The sequence below is a fragment of the Falco peregrinus genome, chromosome 2 (assembly GCF_023634155.1).
Source record: "Falco peregrinus isolate bFalPer1 chromosome 2, bFalPer1.pri, whole genome shotgun sequence".
In the NCBI taxonomy this organism is placed as follows: domain Eukaryota; kingdom Metazoa; phylum Chordata; class Aves; order Falconiformes; family Falconidae; genus Falco; species Falco peregrinus.
Genome location: NC_073722.1, coordinates 4,584,956 through 4,603,331, shown reverse-complemented (window position 1 = coordinate 4,603,331; position 18,376 = coordinate 4,584,956). Strand labels below are relative to the sequence as shown.

Below are 18,376 nucleotides of genomic sequence, written 5' to 3'. Positions count from 1 at the left end.
AAGGCGCCAAAGCGACTCCCCGCCACGGCCCGCGTGCCCCGGGGCGGGCTGCCCCGCCCGGCGCGGGGCGGAGCCAGAGCGGGCGCGCGGCGGTGGCGCGCCGAGCCGAGCCGAGCTGAGCCGAGCTGAGCCGAGCGGGACGCAGGTGGGAGCGCGGCGCCGGCGGAGCGGGCGGGCCGAACAAAGCGGTGGCGGTAGGGCAGGCCGGCTGGCGGCCGCCCGGGCCCAGGCTGCGGGTCCGCGGCGCCTCGGGAGTCGGCTGAGGGGAGCGGGGGCGTCCCCGCTGCCGGGCCGGGAGCGCGGCCGCGCTCTCCCGGGGCGGGCTGGGCTCAGCGCGCCGCCGCGGGCGGATGTTTGCCCCCTCGGGGGCGCGGCCGCGGTCCCGTCCCGGTGCTCGCCCGGAGGGAGGGCGCGGGGGCTCGGTTAGCAGTTGCCCAGCAGCGTAAGGCAGATCGTTACCTCCCTTAAGCGCGTGTTTGTGGAGAAGCTGCCTAAACAAAAGGAGGGGCGGGGTGTGGGGGGGGTGAGCTTTAATTTTAAACTGCTCTCTGGCGGTGGCCTTCCGATGGGTGGTGGGTAAACTGGAAACGCGGGGTGAGAAGCTGCCTTTGGATCTACCGAGATAAAGCGTCGGAGGCAGCGGGTTACCCTCGGCCTAGCGAGTGCCCTGCAGCGTCCCGGCCGCTAACGGGGGGTGCGATAGCTGAGGGGCAGCGGCCCGGGGGGGCTCGCCCCCCAGCCCCCGTGCTTGAGGCACTCACACACACAGTGAGTGACTTTTTATAGCACGTAGGAAACCCTGTCCGAGGTGTGTTGTGTCCTGTCGCCAGCTGGGTTGGAGGACAGCGCCGGTAATCCCATCTGTTTACCCTCCAACCCCCTTAGTTCTCGCCTTTTTAACTGTCTTGCTTCTGGTGGGTTTGAAGATAACACGCTCTCTCCTTAGCATCAAGGAGCCTGGCGAGGCTAGTATCTGTTGCAGTGGTGGTGTGGTTAATAGTTATAGGTGAATTAATAAGCAAGGGTCCCATCTAATCTCAGAGTAATTTCAGGTCTTGCTGATGTTGCAGGCCAATGCTGACTAACTAAAAATCTGTTCGCTTTTGAAAGACCAGAGTGCTGGCCCGATGGCAGTGTTTTCCGACAGCCACATCCAGACCAGAAGCAATGTGAAGGGCTGTTAGGGTATTGGCGGGCTTCCATCACTGTTAATAGTGCTTAATTGGGGGATAATGTTACGGAGAAAACGTAATGGAATATTTCAAGTATTTTCATGATTAGGTAGATAAGTATTGGTTATCATACATTGTAGAAACAAAAATTCTTAATCTGCATGTCTGCATTAGTATTGCAATGTGGCGTGTATATATTTATGTACATAAAATAGCTTCTTTGAATGGTTGACATTTTTTCTTGCAGTCATGTGAGTCGGAAAACTGCCCTCTTCTAATCTTTAAGGACATGTTTTATGATACTGGTTTCTGTTTTGGACGTGTATTTTCATACTGCTACAATGGTTGCTCTGTAGCAGCTGACATATACTGAACACATCTTGTCTGTGGTTTGCATATTTCAAGATACAGTTGGTAACTAGAGACAATTCAGTTATTTGTTTCCTTCCCTGTCTGAGCAGCTTTGGTATTATTTTTATCACTATCATTAGTTTCTCTCGTTGGTTCACAATTCAAATAAATGCTGCTTTAAAAAGAAACCTAATGGTTCTTATGGCAGTAGTGATATATGATAATGTGAATTTATTTTCATTAGGTCCAAGCAGAATAAGTAAATCCAGGCTGGAATGGAGTAAGGACATTGTTTTGTTTATAATTTTCTTACCAAAAGAAAAGCATCGGAACAACTGCATTTGTATAAGGCAAAAATATATTTTTTGCTTTTGTTGCTGTACAGAGAGACTTTCATCATTTTTGGTAGCTTGTCAAGCATAGTTTTGGATGCTTTTGAACCACTTTTATTTTTTTTACTACTGAGTACCTGTAAAGATCACTGTAGCGTCATCTTTATATTCACTATCTCTGTCTCACAGGATTTAAAAAAAAACTTCATATTTTTTCAGATAAAATATTGTAAAATAAGCTTCCTAAAAAATACAGAACATGTTCTGCTAGATTAGAAAAATACTGTTGCTCCTTTCACCTACTTGTTTTTTAAGTTTCCTTACAGTTGAAAGCTCGTCTTATCTAAGCTTTCAGACAAAAGAATATCAAGGAGCAGAATAACAATTTTTTTTTATTATATTCTTTATGCCTTGTCCTGCTTTTCCCCCCCTCCCCCTATTCCTAATGGTGTGAGATCACCCTCTATAGGGGAATGTCTATTCTGCTTGACAGAACATGACATCATTGCATTACCTAAACCAGGATGAGGCAATTCTTGGTAGCCTTAGAATCAGCACTGTCCTCCAGAGTGTTGCTGTTACCCTGACCAGTGCTTTAGAGCAGAAAACATACTACTGGTTAAAACGTGCGTTTCGGAGCCTAGCAACAAAACAGGCATGTCTTTGTGGGTGTCTTTTGTTCTTTAAAGAAGTGCAGATGACTCGATGGGTTAAGGTGCTGAGAAATTGATGGATATTAAAGGTGAGTTACAGATTCTATTTGGAAGATAAAGCACGTGTATTTTAAGTACCTAACATATTATACATGGTTTCTCTTTACTACCTCTAGTGTATGTAAAGATTCCTAGACAAGCTGCAGTCACGGTGCAGTAGAATGCAGTAAGTTCTAACACTTCATTAAACAGTTGTAGCTGTAGGCTGTGAGCTAGGCTTGCAAAGTCTTTACTAAGAAATATTTTTATTATATGGTATTACAAAATGTGGTTTACATTTTTCAGAAACGAAGTACTGTAGTTCATTGTAACTGTAGGTTTTGCTAGCTACTTCTTCAAATTTACTCGTTTCTTTGACATTGAATCAAGGAGAGCAGTTTCAGACTTTCAAGGTTGCAAAAGGGTCAAGGAGATAAGTAATAATTTAAGGTCACTTAAAGGTTGAAGATCTTTCTTACTGTTTGCAGCATAATTTAACATTTGTGTTATAGATGCATTCAGGGGTCCCAGTCTGTTAGGTCTCTGATTAGCCTACTGACATCTGCTGCTCTTCACCAGTGTTATTCCCACCAGCTTACTAAAACCAGTCCTAAATGGAACGCAGCATTGGTTAGAGCACACCTGATGTGAACCTGAGGCAGCCTAATGATCAGTTTACCCTCCCTAATGATTCCAGTGTCTCACCTGCTTGCCAGAGAGTTTGTTAGCTTTCCCTATACCTTAGCTGAGTCTTTCTCTCAGTAGTTATTGGTAGCCCAGGCTGGCTCATGTGGTAGACAGGAGGTGTCTGCAGTTTCTCTAGGCGCATATTGACTAGTTCGGGCTAGCTGGTTGGTGTACTTTCAGCGCTGGCACTGCAGGTCTTCATGGTGCCAGACAGCTGGGGTAAACACCTGGGCCTTTGGCAGAAGTTCAATTCCATGCTGACACGGCTGCGCTGCTGTCAGCGCACACACGGGCTGCTTTCGATAATGGTGTGGCTTTTCATTGCTGTTGGCAGACAAAGAACAAACAAGAAGGACGTTAACCTTATCATAGAACGGTTTGGATCGGAAGGGACTTTAAAGATCATCTAGTTCCAACCCACCTGCCATGGGCACCTTCCGCTAGACCAGGCTGCTCCACGCCCCATCCAGCCTGGCCTTGAGCACTGCCAGGGATGGGGCATCCACAGCTGCTCTGTGTCTTTTCTCAAAATCTGTGCGATTGCCAGTGCCTCATCACCCTCACAGTGAAGAACCACCTTTTCCCTGTCTCTCCTGTTAATCCCAGACACGGTGAAAGGTTTGGGTTGTGCTTCTTCACACGGTGCATCTCCTGAAGGAACAGCATGAGTTGCATTGGAGTTGTGGGTCAGTCTGGTTGGATGTTTTCCTACGAAATAAGTTTTGTTCGGAAGTGTCAGACTGAGAACTCAGGAAAGCTGGGAGCCAAAGCCACGATGATTGCAGGTAGGGACAGGGTTGAAAGAGGCATAGAAAATCCTGGAAGCTGGGCTCTGCTGGAGCAGGGGAACTTCTAGTGTTCTCGTGAATGAAAGCCATTCTTTCCATTCCCAGGGATCAGAAGCTCTGCTTTCCAGTTACAGCTGGGTCGACACACCAGTTGTCAGTCTAGACTAGACTTTCTTGTCAATGCTAGTGCTCCCTGCCCAATGATAAGACATAAGAGTTGGATCACTGTCATCGTGCCGCGGGTCTTGGATATTTAAATTACCCTTGGAAAGTGCTTGTCTGTTTTCACATAGGGAGCTTTTAAGGAATTAAACTTTGAAGTTAGGATGAATGAATCCAGATCGTGGTGCCAGGCAGGCAAGTTCAGCATCGTAGATGTAGTTCCTGCCCCGTGATACTGTTTTAAAGTGAATTTCTAAAATATAAAGCAATAACGCATTTCGGAGATTGTATGCCTAAAATAATCAAGCTTATCTGATGCTTTTGTAATTCGGTTTTCAGGAAATTTCCTGTGTGCTGCTAATTCATATTCTGAAGTCTGGAATAATTTTGTGAGCAAGAAGATTTCTTAATTATATCAGTGCTTCAGGATACAAAGAAATAGTATTCAGAGTAACCTTGAAGATCTTCTGAAGTAACTAAAAATGTAAGTAAATGTATTTTAAGAAATAAGGAAAAAAGAGGGTTATACATACCCAGGTTAGTGCTTCTGATGAATCAGTAATTGTTGCCACAAAATGGATGTTCATGGTGTACTAGCTGGAGTATAAATACAAAGTTAAGAGCCTTAATATAGTAACAATAATAATATGATGGTGTAAGATGGCAAATATAGTTTGCCACCAAAGAACCTAATCTTTAAATAAGAATCTTCATTTTATCTGACCAGCAAATCTTACTGCTTGGTCTGGTTATTTATACATCCCTATTCACCATAAATATATCTGCTAACTAAATTTCTTTAAAATACTTGCCTTGTAGTGCCTTGTTTGTTTCTTGATGTCTAAGCACTTATTTCACTCCTAAACATTTCTGACTTTGTCCTATCTGACGATTTAACTTTATGATGATTCATCTTTTTCTGAATCCTGAATTAAAGGTAACTTGTGGTAATGTGTTCCATGAGCACACACGGAGTAACTAGAAGGGCGATTTGGTGTGTTTAAATTGATTTCTTGATTGGTATCGATCATCATTTCTTGTCCTGTGTTCTGATCAAAAGTAAATAGCAGCCTGTATCATGGAGTGCATTTCATCAGCTGTTTACAGTTATATTGTTGTGGTTTTATGTTCTTTATATTGCAGTTGTCTTCACATACACCGATTAGCATTGGATGCAGTGATGTTTCGTTTGAAATGGAATGCATAGAAATTATTTATTTCTCAGAATACTATGACCCAAAACCTAATCTTCTATGTTAGTCTTTGCACACACCTGATAACTTGTATTGCTTGGTTTTGGATCTCAATTTCCGTCTTACTGAGGCGGAAGGATTCATATATGACATTATTCATGATACTGAAATGCTACTAATCGTGTAGGGACATTTCAATACTTCAAAGATTGTTTTCAGTTTGTTGGTCTCTTATCCTACGTTTTGTAGGCATTTTCAATTATTTGGTCACAGGGATCTGCAGACTATTTTTCCCTTGGTTCAGAATGCAGTAATTTAGAAAAACAGTTCATGTTCTTCTTTCAAATGAAAGATATGTCAGGATTACTTAGAAATGCTATTTTTTGCCTACCAATACTAACAGTCCTAGGCTAAAGTTATTCTGTATGAATATCTCCCTTTAACATTCCTGTTTTCTCTATACTTCTAAAAAATTGCTCTCTAATAGTGTAAGGCTTTAAGGAAACTGAACAAAAATTAAGCAATCTGAAGGTATTTCATATGAAAATTAGCTGTCATATATTTCTACTTTCTTATGTTTTCAAGCTGATACTTGAGAGTCATAATGGCAGACACAGGAGATGGACCACGTTTGGGGAAAGATCTGACAGATGCAAAATCTATTCCTGGTTCCAAAGGGTAAGTGAGGTACTTTTGGTTGAAGCCTTCAGTTTAAGTCTTGAGGAATCCTGTGCCGTAACAGAAGGGGAAAGCCATAGAAGAAATAGCGCTAAAGGGAAAATTTTCAATTATGGTAAATTACAGTTGTCATAAACAACTATTAGAGTTGTTGTACTGGCTTTGAAAATACAGGCCACGTGTATGCGAAAGGAGCTAAAAAGCAAAAAAACTTGAGGTGCAGTTAGACTTGGCTTAACAGTATTACCAAGCAGTTAGCTGTTGTTGAAAAGGCACTTCCCTGTCTCAGCCTCGGCTAAATGTTCAGCCTGTTCCTTGAACTGCTTCTAGCGCTCAGCTGAACCTGTGGCAGGCAGTTCAGCTGCTCGAGCTGACCTGCTGTAGGGTTGTATGTGTGGAAGCAGAAATGCAAGGGGAACTTACAGGAGTGGGAGAGGGGAAACACAGGTCTGTTCCTCCTGGTACCAGCTAGTTGTTAGGCTGGGGTAGCACCGTCTATCAGATCATGCTCTCTTTGGGAACTTAATTTGTTTCTGACATCGTTCTTTTTAGTATTTCAATGAAAATTGGATTTAAGAGTGTTACAGGCTTTTTATTTGTAAAATAAAATATGACAGTGGGCCCCAATCGTGTAACCACTTGCCTGTGTGATTATATGAGAAAATCCATACCGACTTCAGTATATATGAACTGAGCAAAATTTAAAGCCGTTGCAGAGTCATCAGTGGTGGTGTAGTCAGCGTGCTCATTAAGGCAGAATTAAGCTGCGTATAGTGTCTTGGTCTTTCTAGGTTTTGAATGTTTACTTGTGAAAATCCAATGGTAATATGACTTTTGGTTAAAATTCAGAATAGATTTACAATCTCAGAGCTGATCTTGCCTCCAGGTAGGTATGTAGCTTTCAAAAGATAATGTTAGAAAAACCTATCTGATTTCTTGTTGATACAAGAATTGGGTTCCTTAAACTAATTCTTCATAATCTCCTGTGCAGAGCCATTACCATTTTAGACACATGTATGCGCACATTTTACTGCACTGGAAACAAATGTTATTTGGGACCATAACTGTAGAAAGCAGTTTTATTTATTTTAACCTCTGGACAAGTACAGTTTTCACTAGTCCTAGATCTACCCATTTATTTCACAGACATAACTTAGAATCATGGAATGGTTTGGGCTGGAAGGGACCTTCAAGATCATCTAGTTCCCAGCCCCGTCCAGCCTGGTCTGGGACACTGCCAGGGATGGGGCACCCACAGCTGCTCTGGGCAGCCTGGGCCAGTGCCTCACCACCCTCACAGTAAAGGATTTCTTCCTTATATCTAGTCTAAATTTGCCCTCTTTCAGTTTAAAGCCGTTACCCTTTGTCCTATCACTACACTCCCTAGTAAAGAGTCCCTCCCCATCTTTCCAGTAGGTCCCCTTTAAGTACTGGAAGATCGCTACAAGGTCCCCCCAGAGCTGCCTTTTCTCTAGGCTGAACAACCTCAACTCTCCCAGTCTGTGCTCATAGGAGAGGTGCTCCAGGTCCCTGATCGTCTTTGTGGCCCTCCTCTGGACCTGCTTGAGCAGGTCCGTGTCTTTCTTATGCTGGGGCCCCAAAGTTGAACACACTACTCCCAGTGGGGTCTCATGAGAATGGGGTAGTGGGGGAGGATCGCTTCCCTGGACCTGCTAGCCACACTTCTTTTGATGCAGCCCAGGACGCAACTGGCTTTCTGGGCTCCTAGTGCAGATTGCCAGCTCATATCCAGTTTTTCATCCACCAATACCTCAAGTCGTCCTGCATAGGGCTGTTGGCATTCCACTTACCGCCCAGCCTGTATCCATGTTTGGGATTGCCCCAACCCAGGTGGAGGACCTTATACTTGGCCTTGTTGAACTTGATGATGTACATACAGGTCCACCTCTCTAGCCCGTCAAGTTCCCTCTGGATGACATCCCTTCCCTCTAGGGTATCAACCACACCACTCAGCTTGGTGTCCTTGGCGAACTCATTGAGGGAACTTCTAGGGATCAAGTAGCAAACCCTTACAAGTTTCGTTGGTTTTGATAAAATGACCTTAATTTATTATTATTATTTTGAAACTAGAAAAGAAAGTTAAGAAATAAACACCTGAAGTTTGTCTGATTCCGATACAGAAAGAACCTGCCTGCTAGCAAGTTGATGGACTCTGGAATTCTGCCAGACTACAGTTACAGAATGGATTATCCAGAGATGGGAGAATGTGTGATAATAAACAATAAGAACTTCCACAGAGACACTGGTACCACTTTCAATTCTTTATGTTTTCCTTAATTTAGATAAGTTAGTGGCATTAGTCTTCAAAATATGCAGACCAGTTTTGATTGCAGTCTAAAATGAAGTGGTGTGAATGGGTGTGATTCATTTCAGTGCATTCTTCCAAGCGTGTATAGGGGGAACACATTAGGGTATAGTAGTAACAGAGAGAAAAATTGATCGACAGTTCAAACCCGTCTTACCTTTACTGTTTTACAAATTATTTTTTATGTCTTTGTATAGATAGGTAAATATAAAAATAAGGAGTAGATAAATCTACAATATAGGTACAAAGAGTGGGAGATGGTATATGTGTAACAGTGCAATGCTTTTTCTGTTAGACTGGATCTGAAATAATGGAATAATAATCCAGACTGATACAGGTATAAGCAAGAGAAGAATTTGGCTCAATCAGACTATGCCATCTATATCATATGAAAAATAATACATTTCTCTTACGTATAGGGCTGTTGCCCCGTTTGGGTACAGATGCGGATGCTGCAAGTGTCAGAGAAGTTTTTATGAAGTTGGGATATAAAGTAAAGGTCAACAATGATCTTTCATGCAATGACATTTCTAAACTACTGAAAAACGGTAAGTCATAATACATTCAGTGTGTGTATTAAATCAACCACTGTTTCCAAATATATCTCTAGCCCTCACATGTCTTCTTCCATGGTTCTTTTAGATGATATTTCACACCTACCGGTGGTTTATTGCTAAGGATGGCATGTACGTCATAGTTTCTATGTTTATTCACCTTTGCTGTGTCTCCATCTTTTGTGCCTTGACTGTTCTCTCCGTATCCTTTCTCATCTTCTAAAGAAGGCTGGAAAAAAGGCTGAAACTTAAATGCAGACTGATTTATATTCTGACCCTGGGACCACTGAAGCTCTGTGAGTTGGAAAGAAACCTGCTTAATTGGGTTCTGTGCTATATGCCTGGTGGTGTGGCCTGAGAGGTGTCCTGATCCAGGGGTGGGGTTCTGATTGAGGGACCAGAACAGCAAGCGTGCAAACTCAGTTACTCTTCTAGTGAAACAGCTCATGTTTTGTTTGACTTGTGAAACAAAACACCCTTGTGTCAAGTGAGAGCTTTATACTGCTGTTGCTGTTAGTCTTGCTTTGTTTGGACTTGGCTACATCCAGACCAGCGAATTAAACGGTGCCTGGAGGTACCTGTAGCCCTGGGACACAGTCGATTCTAGTTAACTGTTAGAGGGTTCTGTGGTGTGACTGTGGCTCATGCCTACGAGCACTCTCCCAGACTGTGCCTGTTGCAGGTCACAAGTTCACCAGTAAAAGCGTTTCAGGGATTATTCCCAACAGCCAGTTAGCCGGCTGCCATCCTGTTCGGGTGGGTGGGGGGGGTTGTTTGGTTGGTGTTCAGTTTGGTTTTGTTTTTAATGTGTTTGCTAACATAGATGTAGGTTCTTTAGTGCCAGTTACTGTTTGTGCCAGAGAATGCTCCCAGGCATGGTTAATTAGTATAGGTGCAGCCTGTCTGTTGACGGTAGCTGAAGGTGGAAAGCCCTCTGCCTTACCTGTGGTACCAGGCCTCCTAACAGGCAGTGTAAATCACAGACTGCAGCCTAACTAGAGATTCCCAAAAAACAGCCTTTCCTGACTCTTCTAGGTGCTTGTCCATAGATTGTAGAAATGCCTGGGTGCGCATTGCTTGAGGAAAAAAAATCTGATTTTTTCCAGAATGGAAATTCAGTTTTTTGGCAAGCTCTGAACAGATGACTTCAGCTTTTGGGACTGTTACACTTTTCATCTACAAACTCTTGCATCTTCTTACGTTTCCCCACTTGGAATTCCTTTGGGATCCTTTCTTTTAAACCATGTTTGTATCTTTTCATACATTTAAAGGAATCATCTTGGTCCTCAAGTACAATCCCCACAATGTCAGGCAATGAAAGACAATCAGAGAATATCTGTTCTGTGCTCTTTGCATACCATAAGATGGAAAAAAGTACCTACAAACACCTCATATCAAGCTTAAATGTCTTTAAGTACAAAATTTAGAGGCCTGAAAAGTCTTTTTAGGCCTTGCTACAGGGAGGAGGGGTGTGTGTGATGCTAGTACCTAGGTCCCTGCAGCAGCAACTTTCATATTCCATTCAGTTCCCATGTAATCCAAGTAGTCGAAGCATCTCTGACTGGAAAGAGAGGTAAGATTTCCCCATCCTTTCTCAGAACTTCCCATCAGTCCAGTCCCAGATCACGAGCCTGACCATTACTGCATGAGTGAGGTGTACCATTCACACTCTGAGACACTGTGGGGGCACCCTCTTTGCTTCCTGACAGTGTTCCTGGCCTAATTCTGTGGCCATGTTCAGAGTTTTCTGTGTCCAGCCTCCTGAAGTAAAGTAGGCTGGCTTCTTTTGTTCGAAGTGAAAACTGGTTGGAAGTTTCTAAACATGGGAATTAGTTCTTAAAGATTTCCGTCACATAGGAGGCGTCAAATGTTCAAAGCTTTTAGGGAATGCAGGAAGTTAAGATAATTCTCTTTTTTTCTTTCCAAGTTTCTGAAGAAGATCACAGCAAGCGAAGCAGTTTTGTTTGTGTGTTGCTAAGCCATGGTGAGGAAGGATTCATCTATGGTACAGATGGTCTTCTTGAACTGAGAGCGCTAACAAGACTTTTCAGAGGTGACAGGTGCAGAAGTTTAGCCGGAAAACCCAAGCTCTTTTTCATTCAGGTGACGTACAGCTGAATAATGATCATCAAATCAGCTGGATACTTTAAAAAAATACATTGTTTTCCATTAATTACTAGTATGAAAAAGTTCATCGCTTCTAGAATTGATTTAAATGGAATTACTTTTAGAATAAGATTATCTTCAGGTCTAAAAGTGGCACAGTCTGCCCTGTTAGGTAGGCAGTATTTGTAATAGCTGAGGTTGCTTTACCTTAAGTCTATGAATTACGTAAAATCTGTCTGAACAGTAGGCAATATTTTAGTGAGTCTCTGAGTGCACTTTTGAATTAATATCTATCTTAACCAAATTGTGTAGCTGACTGAAATAAATACCAGTTACTTTTCTCCTGAGTCTAATGGAAATGTGCCATACAAATTCTTGTTATTTTTGCAGGTTTTTTTTTTTTAATTGGGATATTATAGTCTTTAAAACAGGAAAAGAAGATTACTGTTATGATCGTGATCACTGCCTTGATTTCTTTGGTTTTTTTTATTTTATGTTCCATTCTTCTTTCCACCTAATAGGCTTGTAGAGGGACAGAATTGGATTCTGGTATTTTCGCAGACAGTGGATCAGAAGAAACAGTGTGTCAAAAAATACCTGTAGAAGCAGATTTCGTGTATGCATATTCTACAGCTCCAGGTGAGAGACGTGCAAAGAAATTTTTGTTCCTGAAGTTGTATCTATATATCAGCTTGTTTTGATACTGTAGATGACAACTGGCAGTTGTATCCAGTCAGTAGGTGGCTACTTCATCTGTTCTTTTTCATGAAAATATGATTTTTCTTCCCTTGATAGTTTTTTCTCCCCTGATCTGATTTTGAGGTATTTGCTATTCTCAGTTCTTAGCAAAAATCCCAACCACCAAACCCTGAATATGTATCTTTCTCACTAGCAAACTCTCAAATGTTCATCTGCTATAAATTCAGTTAACGTGAGTTGTTCGAATAGTGTACAGCAGGACATCAAAGGCACTATTAATTCTAAGAGAACAAAACAAGGGGATATCTGTAGATGTATATGCAGAAGTGGGTGATAAACACCAACATGTTATGTGCCTATCGACTCTATTTTCATTGCATCCTTAAGCAAAATTAGTGGTGGCGCAGCCCTTAGTATGCCCTTTGCATTATCAGTTAGGTTCCAGTCTTTAATTCATGCACGTAGTACTGAAGACAGCGACACTGAAATCCATTTTGCACCTTGGCTCCATCTGTACCGTCACATCTTTTTAGTGATGTGTACTCTGTGAGGCAGTTGTTAGCGGTTAATGGCTGAGACTGTTGCAGCAGAAGATAGTTTCCTGCCTTTTGATTTTCTACCTGCTGAAAGTTTTCTTAGATGAGAAAAGATGAGAGGATTAGAAAAATCTTTCGAGTGACAATTTGGGGAGATTATCAAATCTAAGTTTTGTTGGTTAGTGGTTTTGAGGTTTTATTTTAAAACATTGATTGCTGTTGGAAACAAGGCATTGTTCCCGTAATTGTTATCCTGCCCTGTATCGGAGGCTGCTACACCTGATCAATGTGACATCTCTCTCTTCTGCAGGCTATTACTCCTGGAGGAATTCAGCTGAAGGCTCCTGGTTTATTCAGTCAGTGTGTGAAGTGCTGAAGGAACATGGAAGGAAACTTGAACTCATGCAGATTCTAACTCGTGTAAATCGCCGAGTGGCAGAGTATGTGTCCTGCTCAACTCGGCAAGATTTTAATGCAAAGAAACAGATTCCATGCATTGTCTCTACACTCACCAAAGAATTTTACTTCCCTTGTTAAGAGAATTTCACTTTGTAATTTTTCAGTTCCTGTTATCTCTAGTATATATGCAATGTTAGCATGGAATACCACTTTCAAACCTGAATTACTGTTCACTATTGAGTGTGGCATAATGAACTGTGTCATAGTTAGGTATGTCCATTATTAGAAGCAAAACATAGCATGGCTGTGTTAGAAATGCAAACTTGAATAGCTGAAGCACAGGCAAATTTGGAAGTAATGCTCTGAGTATCTAAAAATTAGGAAAAGAAGACTGAGGAAAGATCAGATCACTTACAAGATCTATTTGGTGCTACATTTCACTTCGCTGAAGGGGCAGGGAAAAACGGTTCTTGTAAATAGTTTGGTTTCGTATCTTTGCCAATAGGAAGAAGATTCAGAATGTGGTATGTTTACTAATGATGGTAATATAATAGTAGTGTTGTCCTACATTTCTTCCTAACTCAAGTTCTTGAAGTTTAGGTTATAAACTAACCTAAACAGTTCTTATAACTTAGGGCATGAACTGTGGAAAACAGCCATTTCGTCTTTTACTTACAATTAGGAAGCATATTTAGAACACAGTCAATTTTTTCCTGATCATTTTATAACTTTTTGTATGGAGTTCTGGGTAAAATAATTGTATCAACATGGTAGCTGTTTCAAATTAATTTTGTATTCTGACCTTGAAGCTGAGTGACTAAGGGACCAGTCTTCCCAAATTTCTGCAGCTCTCTTAAGGAAGGAGATGTTGGGGCATATTTTGGGCTATAAGAATGAGTGCAAAAGGAAGTCTGCTCTGAACAGTTTGCTTTCCTCTTTCTGGCCATAAATAAGAGTGGGTTTGCTTTGTGCTATGTGTGTACCACATTTAATCAGTGTGGAAACCTAGATTTGTGGTACTGGAGAAATTTCGCTTCTTAATTCTAATATTGATTAGGGTTAATTACAAGACTTGAGCTAAAATATGCTAACAAATAGTAAATTTATATCTCTTTGACTGAATTTTGTGGAAGAGGCTTTTACAAAATTTTAAAACGTTTTTGTTGATGTTTCAGCTTGTGGCAGTCTCTTTAAGATCAGAGAAAGAATGGTAAATTGACTGTAAGAGTGCTTGCAGAACAAGACTTAAAACTCTTAAATGTAGCATAAACAGTGTTGGCAAATTGCTGTTCACTTCCAGAGGCATTTGTGGTTTTGGTTTTTTTAACTTAAATAAAATACCGTTTTCTAAATTATATCATGCTTTTTTCTGTGTATGATTTGTTTAGGATCTGATAGCTTCTGCAGATCTATTTTAACTTTAATGATGTTCCTTTTTCTGAAAATACTCCTTCGCTTTTTCTTCCCCATCTGCTTTACCCCATGAAGTGGAAAAGCAGCTGCTTCAAAGCATTGTGTACTTGTATAGCCAGGGAATAAGAGCAGTGGTTGAGACATGGGAAAATGCAGGTTCAAAAGTGATGTAAAGGTGGCAGTTGTAAACATTGTAAATGAGTTCTCTGATGACTGCCTGCTGAGTAGGAGGAACCATGTGTCGCTCTTGTAGAGATGTTTTGTGGGAGAGGGTTAGTCGATTGGAACTTCAGTTCCGGGCAGATTTATTACCCGTGCTTCTGTTGAAAAACTAAATAGGCCTCTGTTAAACATACCTAAAAATGACGTTCACGAAAACCTGTATGCAGGTTTCTTCATGTGGGTTGTGGATTACCGCAAGCGGCTGCATGGTTATATGTTGTAAACGACTGGACTTCTGTTACTTTGCTTCACAGTGATGGGGGAATAGGAATGTTCCCTGAACTCCCAGTTACTTTGCTGTGGCAGAGTCCTGTCACGGATTTTCTCTTCCCTTAGACTTAATAGGTTCTGGTCTTGATCTTTCTGGGTCCTCTAAAGGAAAAATGATTCTCACAGCTTTTCCAATAGTCTTCAAAATAGAGCAAAACACAATCGAATCTAAGTTGCAATGAGTAGCCAGTCATCTAGGAAGATGGAGGTGAGGCTTAGGGAAAGAGGGAATATTCCCATCAGTCCTTTCCTTCTAGGACAAGAGCTGCATTTTACTCGCAAGTCAAGTAAGTTCCTTGACAGTGCCAGGAAGACTTCTGGGTATCTCCACCTGAGAGCTGGTGGTCTGCTCAGTGGGACTTGTGGGCAGAGACAGAATGTGCTGGAGAAGGAAGAGGGTGAGGTGAGAATGTCCTTGAACGCTCAACTCAGTTCGGCAAGGAGCTCTGACAAGCTGGTGAGCTACACTCATGGCAATTGGGGAAAATGTGAGCTAGTCACTAGGTTGAACTGGGGGAAGAGGCAGTCGGATGGAAGATTGCAATAGTGTGTTAGGAAGGATGAGGAGAACAGGACGACTTAAACGGTTGTAGGGTGATGCTTAGTGTGTGAGGACCACGTAGAAATTAGATGAAGACTGTAGTATAGAGGCACAATTGCCAATCAATCGTTGCAGTAGGTTTTGGCTGCATAAATCACAGGAACTTGGAAGATTAAGGTGGAGGAGTGGCGGCACAGTGAAAGGAGGGATTGTGCAATGTAATTTTAATGAGAAAGAGGAAGCTGCCTTAGTCTGTGTGAAGCTGAAGGAGAAAGGAACAGGTGATTTATGCTAAAAACCTGGCAGAAAGCATATGTCAGTTTTACAACAGGCTCCACTGGTGAAAGGGCAGTTGCACTAACTTGGTATTGTTGGGTTATGTGATAAAAACTTGTCTGCACACCCACAAAGGAGCACAGAAAGCCAAGGGCAGGAGGGGAAGCCTAAATAATATCCTGCCCTGCGGGGCTACACCCAGGCTCATCACAGGAGCCATCAGTGGCTCATGTCTGCAAGCCCAGGTGCGCACAGGAGCGTAAGTGCAGGCAGGAACACAAATTAAGGACTTGGAGGCAGAGATACCCTGCCTGGCTCCTCCCAGGGCTGTCCCAGGAGAGCCTCAGCCCCAGGGTCCAGGTGTGAGACCCATCAAGGTGAGTCAGTGCAGGAGCACCCTTTCATGGAATGGTGGGACACATCATGGGATGCAGGAGAAAAGCATTTGGGGGTTGCACAGGATTTGTTAGGGGATGTTTAGGGAAGGAACCGAAGGTAGGGAAAGGGATGGATTTAGGTGATTTGGGAAGGAACAACTGTGGGGAAAATAGAGGTGTAAGGGGATAAAAAGAACTGATTACATGTAATTAATTTGCTGGTCAGTAAGTTTGGCTGTGCCCTGAGTCTGACCAGCACAGTTCGTCCTGACTTCTTAACTGTGTTGCAGTTTACCTCTTCCCAGGTATGTACGTGAGGACTGAGTGCCAGTGACTGGAGACCGACACTGTGACTGTGTCTCTGTGGCGTGGTGACTGGAACGACCCGATTTACAGGCCAGCAGCAGAAGCAGCACCTTAGGTCACAGCGGCACATGTGCGCTTGGAGCGAGTGCAGATGTGGGTGTCAGCAGCTGGGTTGGGACCGTGGGCTGAAAGGGCCGTGTGTGCCAGTGGTCAGGGAGACACCAAGTGCCAGCCCCACCGGTGGGACCAAGGGCCGGAGCGTTGTGCCCATGGTGCAGTAGCTGGAGCAGGTGCGGATGTACAAGTGGATGTGTAAGCACCAGTGAGGATGGAGCCAGGCAGCAGGTGAAGCATCTTCAGAGCCAGTGTCTATATGTGTATGTTCCCACCCGTGGACCTCCATCCTGCTCAGTCAAGGAGGAGCAGGATGAGGCCATCGGTGCTGTCTGCGCGTGAGCATGCTGTCTGTGTTGGCAGTGTGTATGATTACACCCATGCTCATGTGTATGTGTATATATGTGGTGTATACATGCATTCTGTGCATGTGCCCACTGGGAGCACATCAGCTTTGCTACTGGTTGGACCTGGGGACATGCAGCTTGCAGCAACCTTATCTCCCTTGAGCTGTTGGATATGGCCTGACACGTTTTTCTCCTAACGTGTATCGTCTGAAAAAACAAATTCAGAAGACATACTGCCCAACAAACTTCTTAAATGTGAGGGAGACAACTGTTTTTTTTCTAGAAGAGGAAAAAAGTAAGTATGTTGAATATGGAGACCTTCACAGAGACCAGTGGTGAAAGGCTGGGTGAAAACACTTGCATGAAAGGGTTACACCATTTTGAATATACTAACTGATGGGAACAGTTCATCGATTCCCGGGGCAAGCATTCATGCCAAGCATGGCTGTAGTTTCCAAGCTGAGCTGGAAAGCACGTGCCTGTATTTTCACCTGAAGATACATATATTGGTGTGGCTAGCTGGATTGGCAGTTAAATCATGTCCAAAAGGCAATTTGTGCTGCCTGGTTTATACCAGATCAAGCATTCCCTTCTGGTTAAGCAAATTAAATTGTATTTAATCAATATGTTATTTAATATTTATTTTTAAAAGTGAAAGTGTAGATATATTAATATATAATAAACATCTAATAATATAGAATATATAAAATAAAAATATATTTATATTAAAAATATTTTAAATTAAACAATAAAAAACCATTAAATGCAGCCAGTCTGCCCTCCTCCCACAACAACCTCTGAGAGTGCACATCTCAGATTTGGTTTTGTTAAAAGGAAAAAAATGGCAAGTCAAACACTGATGCTCGTGAGTCCCATGGAAACAGTCTGTCCCTGAGAACAGAACCCACAGGTCTGGTACTCTGCTCCGTAAAACAAGAAAACTTGTGCAGCTTACTCGGAATATAAATTTGGGATTGTTCCTCCTGGAGAAGAGAAGGCTCCAGGGAGACCTTATTGTGGCCTTTCAACACTTAAAAGGAGTCTTATAAGAAAGATGGGGACAGGCTTTTAGCAGAGCCTGTTGCGATAGGACAAGGGGTAATGGTTTTGAACTAAAAGCAGGTAGATTCAGACTAGGGACAAGGAAGAAATTTTTTACAATGAGGGTGGTGAAACACTGGCAGAGGTTGCCCAGAGAGGTGGCAGATGCCCCATCCCTGGGAACATTCAAGGTCTTATACTATACATTCATATGCAATTTATATTTTTACCTATAATCTCACATTCATTTATTTGCTGCTAAAGCCAGGCAGTATGCAGATGAAATAATTTTTAGAGATATTAACAGTATGAATAATAATGGCTAAATTATAAAAGTAGCAGCAAAAGGCTTGTCTCCTCATATCCTATTACCAGGAGGAGCTGCCTTTCAGCTGTATATTGCCTCCTGCTAACGACTGCAGGCAGCAGGACAGTCACAGCAGAACTCTGGGTTTGGGGTTTTTTGTGAGAGCGAGAACAGGGTCAGAGACAAACCACTGCTTCAGCACCACAGGGTGTCACTGCAGATAGCATAATAATCTCAAAAACTCCACCTATCGTTTAAAAGCAAACCCAAAAGCCTGCTGAAGGAAGCAGCCCTTTCGCATCTCTCGGTGCCAGGTTGCTGCCTGCCAGCTTGCCTGTTGATTACAGCCTGGGACTTGTATCCCAGAGTACCTGAGAACATCTCAGCACCGCTTCCCAAGAAACCCTCCCCATCTTTCTTGCTGCGTATCAGAGTAAACCAGAATCGGCTCATTTTGAGGCAAAAAGGGTTGTCTCTGCTGTCCTAG

At 42.7% G+C, this 18,376-nt stretch overlaps 1 protein-coding gene across 2 annotated transcripts; it reads left to right on the top strand.

The window, feature by feature from the left end:
• The first annotated feature begins 4 nt into the window (after nt 1–4).
• CASP3 (caspase 3) lies at nt 5–14,032 on the top strand. Of its 2 annotated transcripts, none has more exons than XM_055794423.1 (8): nt 5–145; nt 4,524–4,668; nt 5,963–6,055; nt 8,197–8,321; nt 8,801–8,929; nt 10,863–11,038; nt 11,563–11,680; nt 12,587–14,032. In XM_055794423.1, the coding sequence occupies exons 3-8, from the start codon at nt 5,982–5,984 to the stop codon at nt 12,811–12,813; spliced, it is 849 nt and encodes a 282-aa protein (XP_055650398.1). In that variant the 5' UTR covers nt 5–145; nt 4,524–4,668; nt 5,963–5,981; the 3' UTR covers nt 12,814–14,032. The 2 variants fall into 2 exon arrangements, with proteins under 2 accessions (XP_055650398.1, XP_005230888.1); XM_005230831.4 differs by lacking the exon at nt 5–145 and adding an exon at nt 256–442.
• The last annotated feature ends 4,344 nt before the right edge of the window (nt 14,033–18,376 follow it).

What these genes read in the sequence shown, in the direction of transcription:
- CASP3 (XM_055794423.1), top strand. Translation starts at nt 5,982, where the DNA reads ATGGCAGACACAGGAGATGGACCACGTTTGGGGAAAGATCTGACAGAT. An exon ending in TCTATTCCTGGTTCCAAAGG is followed by an intron (nt 6,056 to 8,196) that starts GTAAGTGAGGTA and finishes ATTCCGATACAG; the next exon opens with AAAGAACCTGCCTGCTAGCA. An exon ending in GAACTTCCACAGAGACACTG is followed by an intron (nt 8,322 to 8,800) that starts GTACCACTTTCA and finishes TCTTACGTATAG; the next exon opens with GGCTGTTGCCCCGTTTGGGT.